The sequence below is a fragment of the Podarcis bocagei genome, assembly GCF_964188305.1.
Source record: "Podarcis bocagei genome assembly, chromosome: W".
NCBI classification, from domain to species: domain Eukaryota; kingdom Metazoa; phylum Chordata; class Lepidosauria; order Squamata; family Lacertidae; genus Podarcis; species Podarcis bocagei.
This window is the reverse complement of record NC_138131.1, coordinates 51,696,969-51,706,253: the sequence shown is the minus strand read 5'-3', so window position 1 is coordinate 51,706,253 and position 9,285 is coordinate 51,696,969. Positions and strand designations below refer to the sequence as shown.

General features: G+C 57.8%; 1 protein-coding gene across 1 annotated transcript; it reads right to left on the bottom strand.

Annotated features, from left to right (window-relative positions):
* Positions 1 to 522: 522 nt before the first annotated feature.
* LOC308577942 (carboxy-terminal kinesin 2-like) lies at positions 523 to 8,742 on the bottom strand. The gene is made up of 17 exons (XM_081178280.1): positions 8,698 to 8,742; positions 8,437 to 8,574; positions 8,168 to 8,282; positions 8,023 to 8,088; positions 6,847 to 6,888; positions 6,528 to 6,744; positions 6,238 to 6,436; positions 5,274 to 5,420; positions 5,063 to 5,194; positions 4,295 to 4,411; positions 3,672 to 3,845; positions 3,097 to 3,264; positions 1,787 to 1,925; positions 1,470 to 1,609; positions 1,065 to 1,138; positions 798 to 873; positions 523 to 617 (listed from the first exon to the last, which is right to left on the bottom strand). The coding sequence occupies exons 1-17, from the start codon at positions 8,713 to 8,715 to the stop codon at positions 576 to 578; spliced, it is 2,004 nt and encodes a 667-aa protein (XP_081034406.1). The 5' UTR covers positions 8,716 to 8,742; the 3' UTR covers positions 523 to 575.
* Positions 8,743 to 9,285: the final 543 nt, after the last annotated feature.

Below are 9,285 nucleotides of genomic sequence, written 5' to 3'. Positions count from 1 at the left end.
AAGAAGAAGAAGAAGAAGAAGAAGAAGAAGAAGAAGAAGAAGAAGAAGAAGAAGAAGAAGAAGAAGAGGGGGAGGAAGAGGAGGAGTTTGGATTTGATATCCTGCTTTATCACTACCAGAAGGAGTCTCAAAGTGGCTAACAATCTCCTTTCCCTTCCTCCCCCACCAGAAACCCTCTGTGAGGTGAGTGGGGCTGAGAGACTTCAGAGAAGGGTGACTGGCCCAAGGTCACCCAGCAGCTGCATGTGGAGGAGCGGAGACACGAACCCGGTTCCCCAGATTACGAGTCCACTGCTCTTAACCACTACACCACACAGGCCACTGCACTGCTGCCAACGAAAGGGCAGGGAGGCTTGAGAGGGAGGAGACGCCCTGAAGTGGAGCCTGGGCACGCAGCTCACCGGAGGAAGACAGCAGAAAAAGCCAAATTCAGCAGTGGAAGAAGAAAATTTCAGAATATAAATGCAGAAATATAAACATTTATTACAAAAAAAGTATCATGACTTTAGAAGACAAAAGAGTAAGAATGGGAGTCGCTATCCGAGACGCAGAAAGACCAGCCGCCTCCGCCGCCCTCACTTCCGCTTTGATGCTGTGCCAATGACACAGTCATTGACCTGCAAGGCAAGACCGGGCAGATTTGGGGGGCCAGAAACTGGTCCCCACAGCTGCTGCTGCCGCCACCTCCTCCATCCAGCTGCGGTCAGGATGCCCCTTCCGCAGAGGAGATTCTGCAAGCAGCCCAGAGAAAGGGACACCCCCGCCCCCCCCCCCAGCCGGATGCTGCAGCCACTTACCTTTCTGGCAAAGCGAAGGGAATTGAGGGACTCGGCAAAGTTCTCCTCCGAGGGCGAGATGTTAACAAACATCAGCCTGGGGGGAAAGGCCAGAGGAGAGGGTGAGGAGAAACAGAGGCTGCCTCAAGGGGGGTGCATGGCCCCCCTGTCAGAGACCTCTGGGTTGAAAGGGGTCATCTAGCCCAACCCCCTGCGTTCCTGGCAGGACAGCGCAGACCAGGCCTCAAAGGGGAGGGGGAGCCATCAACTCCCTCCTTGCCGACTCACATCTTGGAATTGCCGCCTAAGGAGTTCTGGAGGAGGTAGGTCAGCTTGCTGTTCCGGTAGGGCACATGGGCCTCCTGCAAGGGGGCAAAGGAAGCGGACAAGGATGGGTGCAGGAGGGGGAAATGTGTGGGGACCCTCCTCCCCACTTAGGGCAGGCCGGTTCCGCCAGCATCATGAGGCTGTCCCATTCCCGATTGAATTGTAGAGTTGGAAGGAATCACAGCTCTAGAGCCCCCGATAGGTGGGCACCCCACACGTGAGACAGTGCTGGACGCCACATCCTCACCCTCGCAGAAGACCAGCGCACTGCGGGAGGCGGGCTGTGGGGCTGCAAAGGGCTGCCCCATGGCTGGCCAGGACTCCCCCCCCCCCCGGAGGCACACGCGACCCCCCTCTCCCGCCTACCTTGTTGCTGAGGGCGGTGATGACCAGGCCCAGGTTGGAGAGGCTGCTGTTGATGGCCTGGGTCTCCTTGAGGCGGTCGCCGGTGGAGAGGGACCTGTCCAGGCGCTCACTGCCAGCCAGGTCCACCAAGCTCAGCACGGCTGCGGGGGGGGGGGACAAAGGAGGGGTGAGGGTGGAGGGAGAAGGGGGGGGTGCTGGGGACCAGGGACCCACAGAGGGCCTGGCCTAGAAGAGGAGGGAGAGCAAGGGAGCGCCTCTGGGCCAGGGCAGGGACAGAGGCCTCCGGCGAAGGGGGTCGTGGGGCCGGCCACACTCACAGGAGGTGTGCAGCTCCCGGTTGGGGTTGTGGCCCTCGATGCGCAGCTGGAAGAGGCTGTGGCTGCGGGAAGAGCGCTCGTTGAGATTCGTCTTGGCCACTGAGCGGTTGGCTTTGGCTCTCTGGAGCAGCTTCAGGACCTGAAGGGGCAAGCGGGGGGCAGGAGGCGGAGAATGGCGGTCGGAAGGGACCCCAGAGATCCTCTGGCCCTAGCCAGCCCCAGGCAAACAGCGTGAAGAGGCTAGCCGGGCACATTCCCCCCCCCCCCGGCTATTGGCTACTTGCGACCAGACTGAGATGCCCGGGCGCCCGATGGCGTTGGACATCACCGCCTGGAGGGGAAGCCTGGGAATCCTCGGAGCAAGACTCTTTCCACACACGAGGACCTCGTCCTATAGAATTCTATCCGTTACACAATCAGAATGAGTATCAGGAACCAAAACGGTTTCTCTCAGCAGCCTGAGCAGGAGCAGTGAACAATGGCAGCTCCTTGTTCTCACCTGACTTCACTCCCCCGCTGCCCCCACTGCCCCACGCTCAGCTGCAAAGAATATTCTTATATTCTGAATGTACAGTTAAGAAAGAGAAGTTGGAATAGGCCAAGATATGTGGACTGCCCCAATCCCAGCTCAAGGTGGTCATCTGAACTGGCCAGATGTTTAACTGAGAATCAGTCAGTCAGTCAGGCCATCATTTGAAAAATAAGACTTTAGAACGCCTGGCCCCAAAATGGCAACGAGACATCCCATTTGGGTGAGTTTAAGCTTGGTTTAAGGAGCCGCTTGGTGCCTAGCCTCTACACTGGAGTTTCTACCATTGCCTGCAAATAGAAAGGGAAGCATGGGGGGGGGGAGTTCTTCCTCTGGGAACTCTAGGGCAGGCAGAAGCCCCATAAGGAGCCGAGGGGCCAAGACCCAGGTGATCTGAGCTCTCCAGAAAGGCAGGATGGCTCAGGCCTTCATGCAGAAGCCTCTCAGAGAACGGCACAGTCGGAGGGGAGCCCCCAGGGTCATCTAGCCCAACCCCAGATTCCTCCCTCTGCTCCTCCCCTCAGAGGCTTTGGATGCAGACACACTCTGGCTGCCTTGTCCCCAGACCAAGGCCCTAAAACGGGTCACAATGGGGCTGGTTCTCTGGCTTCTGCCTCTCCTCCACCCCTTGCAAGCAGGCTGGTGGCCGGACACAGTGCAGAGAGCGGGAGAAGAGTAGTGTTGGAAGGGGACCCCCAAGGGTCATCTACCCGACCCCCTGCACCGCTGGAACCCCCCAGGAAAATCCCAGACAGACAGCTGCCCCCCCCCACCGCGGTACCTCTTGCTCCGAAGCAACGGGGACGTAGCAGAGGTTGGGAACGTGCAGCTCCTCCGTGCATTGGCTCACTCGCCGGATCTCCAGCTCAGAGCCCTGCTCAGGGCGCAACACCAGCAGGTCCCGCAGAGACTCATTGTAGATCTCCAGGAAGTTGGCAGTGAAATGGTACTGGGAGGAGACAGGCAGAGGGGCAGGATCAGACCAGGGAAGGCGGCTGGGGTGGCGCGTGCCCAGCCAGCACATCGCTCCCAGCTCAGACTCGGGGACCAACTGGCATGGCTATTCCAAGAGGAGGCTTCCAAAGGTGAGGCCCAGGAGTTCAGACAGGCCAGCCCTCGGGTGTTCAGGGGATCTTGTGAGGCTGAACGGAAGGCCCTGCAGAAAAACACTGGCGGTCTCACCATCCTGTGGGGTGGGTGAGGGTGAAGGAGGCAGCCCTCTCTCACCAGCGCCCTCTCTGGGAGCTCCCAAGCCCAGTGCGAAACCCCCCTGGCAATTGCAGCATGGCGAGTGAATGCAGCGGGGGTCTCCACCCCCTTTGGACACCTGCATCCGCTTTCCCTCTCTGCCCCCACCTTCCAGCCTTTGGCCTCCATCTCCCGGGCTTTCCTGAAGATCTGCTGCACTGCGCGGGGGATCATGCCGGCCGTGGAAGGGTCCTGGCAGTCGGGGCCCTCCATGGTGTACGTCTTGCCGCTCCCCGTCTGCCCGTAGGCAAAGATGCAGACGTGGTAGCCGTCCAAGGCCGACTGCGGGGAGGAAGGGAAGCCGTCAGGCTGGCGTCCACCAGACCCCACCTGCCCCCGGAGGGGGAGAGCCGCCCTATGTGGAATTTCCAGACCATCCTTCAGCCACGACTCACAGGACAAACCAGCCAAATCAGCCGGGGAATCATCCTCACGATCATCATCATCATACAGTGGCACCTTGGTTGTCGAACCGAGTCCGTTCAAAAACTAAGGCTGCCAAAGAATGTTGGGGAGTTGGGACACTTACTTCCAGGTTTTCAGCGTTCAGGGGCCAAAGTGTACGAGTACCAAGGTGTTTGAGGGCCAAGATACGACTGTACCATGCTCAACATAATAACAAACTAGAAGAACTGGGCCGCTTCCCCCCTTAATGTATTTATTCTATATATTTATTTGATTGATTTATGTGCTCTTCAGGGTGGTTGACAGAATAAAATGCTTTTCCTTACCTGCACAAGCAGAGAGATCTCCTCAAAGACCTCCTCCTGGGAGCTGGACGGAGGGAAGACCTGGTCAAAGTTGAACTCATAGACAATGTCCTCTTTTCGCTCCCGGCCAACGTGGGACTGGCAGAGAATCAAAGAATTGCAGAGTTGGAAGACCCACGAGGCTCATCTAGTCCACCCCCAAGCAAGACTTGAACCCACAACTCTGAGATTATGAGCCTCTACCGACTAAGTGGTGACAGGGGCCGCGTTCCCCCTTGGCCAGCTCTCCCGGGGCCACAATGCTCTCTCTCGCACACACACACATATCCTCCAGCTGGCATTGGGTCTGTTGGCCTTGGGCCGGCCATCAACATTTGGGTTTCTCCTGCTCCTGCAAAGGTCATTGCAGGAACAACACTGGCTTATTTGAAGAAGAAGAAGAGTTTGGATTTGATATCCCGCTTTATCATTACCCAAAGGAGTCTCAAAGTGGCTAACGTTCTCCTTTCCCTTCCTCCCCCACAACAAACACTCTATGAGGTGAGTGGGGCTGAGAGACTTCAAGAAGTGTGACTGGCCCAAGGTCACCCAGCAGCTGCATGTGGAGGAGCGGAGATGCGAACCCGGTTCCCCAGATTACGAGGCCACCGCTCTTAAGCACTACCCCACACTGGCTCTCGGCAGGCTTTGCGGCAGGTGGAGACTTCCTGACGTCCCCTGGCAACTGTGACAGCCCAAGATGCCACCAAGACTTAGACAACCGCCTTGTCCCCCCACCCCCAGACTGACCTCCTCCGCCTTGGATAAGACCAGGCTCTTGCTGTTGTCTGGCGGGAAGCGGAGGTGGCTCACCCCCTGTTTCTGGGCCTCCTTCTCGCTGCTCAGCAGGGGGCGCACGCGGCAGAAGACACGGATGTTGCCCTGGAGGGAGCGGGGAGTCGTCAGCACCCAGCCCCACAAAGGGTCCCCCAGTGCCAGCCCCCCACCACCACCGGCCCACCTTCAGCTCCTGGACGGCGTTGTGCAGGGAGCGCCGCTCCATCTCCGACTCGTGCTGCTTCTGCTCCAGCTGGGCCTTGTGTGCTGCCAGCGCCTCATTCTCCTGCGCCCGCCGGGCCAGGCTCTCCTGCGCCAGGCGCAGTTCCGCCTGCGTCAGAGAAACCCCAGGGCCAGTGAGGGACGGGCCACCTCAAACCCAGAGCCGCCCACCCGCCCTCTCAGCCAGGCAACAATTCAGGGAGGAGGCGGCAAATGCAGGCTTCCTCAGCTGGGAAAGGAAAAGCACCAGCAGGAACAGACACAGCAGAGGTTAGCAATTCCCCCAGACAGATATCTAGGGCCCTCTTGCGATGGATAGAAAAGGGACTTGTGTGAGAAACAGGGTGTGAGGCTGAGGAGAAGGGAAGCGCTTCCAGCGAGAGCCGAGAGGGATACACTTCTCTGTATGGGGGGGATTGAAGATTAAGATATAATTATGATAGAGGGCTAGACACATAAAATTTTGTGTTTTATTGCGATTATTACTATTACTGTTGTGATTTTTATTTATTTTCTTTCTTTTTCTCCTTATCTTCCCACCTTTTATTGCTTTTTTCTGTATTTCTTATTATCTTTTATTAAAAAATTCTTGTTTTCCAAGAGTGTTTGCAACATCTTTCTCTCATCTTATTATCTTTTTTAAAACTAGTTTGGTTTGTATTATATGTTGAAAATATTTAATAATTTTTTTAAAAAAACATTTTTTAAGGTATCTAGCTCTCTTTTCTGGGGCTGAGGACCCTTAACTGTGATCTTGAGTCTGGCATTGTGGAATCAGAAGGGTACCTACGGGACATCTAGTCCAACCCGCTGGAATGCAGGCGTCACAAGCGGATGTTGGCTAGTCCCAAGGATTCCTCGCCTCACCTTGGGATTCCATGCACCATTAAAGGGCGGGTGGAAGGGTCCCCAGCCCCCCCCCTCACCTCTCTGGCCTCCAGCTGGGCAGCCAAATCCTCCTTGGCCTCCCTGGCTTTGCGGCCAGCGGTTTCCAGCTCCTGGATCGCCTGGCTCTGGCTCTTGACGGTCTCCTGCAGCTGCTGCTCCTGCTTCACCAGCTGCTCCACCCTCTGCCGGCTCTCTGTGGCCTGCGCTTGGCAGGTCTGCAGCTCCAAGGCCAGGGCACTGCCAAGAGAGGGTAGGGCAGAGGTCAGATCCTGCAGCAGGAGGAGCAGACGGAGCCCGCCATGCCCTTCTCAGGCTGCTGCTCGCTCACCTGTTCTGCCCCTCCAGCTGCTGGTTGCGGGCCGTCGCCTGCTTCAGCTCCCCCTCCAGCTGGCTCAGCTGATGCCTCAGGGCCTCATTCTCCCCGGCCAGCCCCTGGGCCTTCTCCTTGTAGGTCCCCCCTTTGGCCTGCAAGTCGCTCACTTGCCCCTTCAAGTCCCAGGGGGCCCGCTTCTTCTCACCCCCGCCAGCAGCGGCAGGAGCAGCGGCTGCCAAGGGGAGAGGGAGAGAGAGAGGACAGTGTGAGGGTCCCGGTGGCGGCTCAAGGATGGCACGGGGGGGGGCACCTCCCTCCCTTCTCTAGGCCTTACCTGGCTTAGGGGCTGCCGCAGCCACCGTCCGACGGGATCCTGCTGGGAAACAAGGAACGAGACATGAAGCAGTGAAAGGATTCCCAAGGGGACCCTGTCTCCCCTCCGTTGCTTCATGAAATATCTCCAAACAATAGTAATACTTCAAAACATAAAATCAGCAAGGAACTCAAGACAGATTAAAGCAACATATGTGGGGGTTCCCTTCCACGGATTGCGCCTAAAGTCAAAATCACGTATAGCTGAAATATGCTGGATTTAATGGTGGGCAGGATTGCCAGAGCATTTTCCCCAGCCCCTCTCCAAACTTTTTATATTGTTTCCTACACTGAATGCACACAAGTTAAAGGGGCACCAGATGCAGGATTACGGGGAACCCACATTCTACACATCTGAATCAGCTTGAAAAAACTAAAATGGCTTCAGCAGGTGCCAAAAAGAGTCCAGCAAAGATAGCTGCCTGGTGTTGTAAGAACATAACTGGATCAGGCCCAAGGGGGCCTGTCTAGCCCAGCATCCTGTTCTCAGTGGCCAAACAGTTTCCTGTGGGAAACCAGAGAGCAGGATTCAAACCCAAGAGCCCTCTCCCCCTTTGTGGCTTCCAGCAACAGGTATCCAGAAGAATTTCTGCCTCCAGCCATAGAAGCAGAGCACAGACATCACGGCTAGTAGCCATTGATTGCCCTCTCGGATGTGCATCTGTTTAATCCTCTTGTAAAGCCATCCAAGTTAGTAGCTATCACTACCTCCTGTGGGAGGAAGTTCCATAGGTTAGCTATGCAATGCCATTGTTTTTTATACAGAGGTGGCTTGGTTCTCAAACTTCATCCGTTCCTGGAGTCCAAGACTCCAGAAACCATTCGCAAACCAAGGGACGGCTTCCGACTGGCTGCAGGAGCATCCTGCACTCATTCGGAAGCTGTGTCGGATGTTCAGCTTCTAAAAAACGTTCGCAAACTGGAAAGCTTTCTTCCAAGTTTCCAGCGTTCAGGAGCCAATTTGTTCAACAACTAAGCCGTTTGAGAAGCAAGGTACCACTGTAATGGAAATCAATACAACAATATTTATAATATTTTTGAAAAATAACACGATGGGTGCTGCTCCTCTAAATGATCAATTCCTTACAGGTACGATATGGCACCCTTAACAGGGACACTTCTGCAGCCCGCTGCCTACCTGTGGTGGACGGCCCTGCCACACCCGCAGTCCCCCGGGTCCGAGTGCTCGAGCGGCGGCGCCCCCCTGCCAAGAAAGCGGTGTTACAGCAAAGTCCAGAAGGGCTCCCCAGGTTCTGCCCCGCCCCCCCCCGACCTGAGCTTACCGGCCTGGCGGTGGCCTCGGAGCGCAGGGGCCGCTGGCAGAGGCTTCGGAACGGAGGGGGCTGCTGTCACAGGTCCTCCCTGCTTGGTAGGGTCCAGGGGAGCCCGAGCCCGTTTCTGGGAGGAAGGAAAGGGCAGCCGCTTGTTATTCTCCAGGGCCAGGCTGGATGCCCCCTCACCGGTCCTATTCCACGTCCCTCTCTGCTGGAAATGGCAACGCCCCATTCGCACCCCCCCCCATGCTGCAGAAGGGAGGGGCTTGGGAACTCACCCGGTCCACCTTGGGGGGCTCATTCTCATCGCTGGCCGGGCGCTTGAGGTGCAGCGCAGACACAGGGAGCCGGGAGGGGCCTTTCGGCAGCAGGAAACTTTTCCCCTCAGAGTTCATCTTCTGCTCCCGGAGTGGCAACTGAGGAAGGCCGCTGAGTTCATTTAATGAAGAATCTCAGAAGCAGGGTGGAGGGGGGGGGGGGAGTCGAAGGCCGAGGCAGGCAAGAGAGAGGCGCCCCCCCGACCCCCGAAAGGGACTCACGGGAGGTGGACCATCCATCAGCTCCAGGCAAGGCCTTCGGGGAGAAGCCAGTGGGAGGCCAGTAAGGAAATGAAGCCCAGCCTGCAAGGTCAAAGGAGGCCCGGCTAGTCCAAATGGCCCCCAGCACCGAGATAGGCTGCCTCTGGGCCGGGAGGCAGCAACCCTTTCCCGCAGGGGGCCGGTCCGCTGTCCCGCAGGCCCTGGGGGGGCCGGACTACACGGGGAGGGGGGGGGGAAGAGAGCGAATTCCTCTGCCCCGCAAAGAAGCCAGAGATGCCTTTTCAAGGAAAGGACACCTTCTGCGCATGTCCAAGGGCGCCGATTGCCGGGCCCTCCGCGGGCCGGAGGGAGAAGGCGACGGGGGCCGGATCCACCCGCGGGCCTCAGGCCGCCTCCCCCCGATCTGCTGGGGCTTGGCTGGTCCCCCCTCCCTCCCGCCCGAGGAAGGGGCCCCTCTGCCCTCTGCCCGCGCCCCGAGGCCTCACCGGCGCCCCTCCGGCTCCTCCACCTCGCCCTCCGTCTCCCTCTCCGACCCAAACGCCGTCGATTTAAACGGACAGCTCCCGTCCTCCTCCGCGGCGCCGCCCG

Coding starts and splice junctions, on each gene's coding strand:
- LOC308577942 (XM_081178280.1), bottom strand. Junction 8,089..8,167: donor CCGAGGCCACCGCCAGGCCG/GTAAGCTCAGGT, acceptor CTTTCTTGGCAG/GGGGGCGCCGCCGCTCGAGC. Junction 4,412..5,062: donor TCTTATCCAAGGCGGAGGAG/GTCAGTCTGGGG, acceptor ATTCTCTGCCAG/TCCCACGTTGGCCGGGAGCG.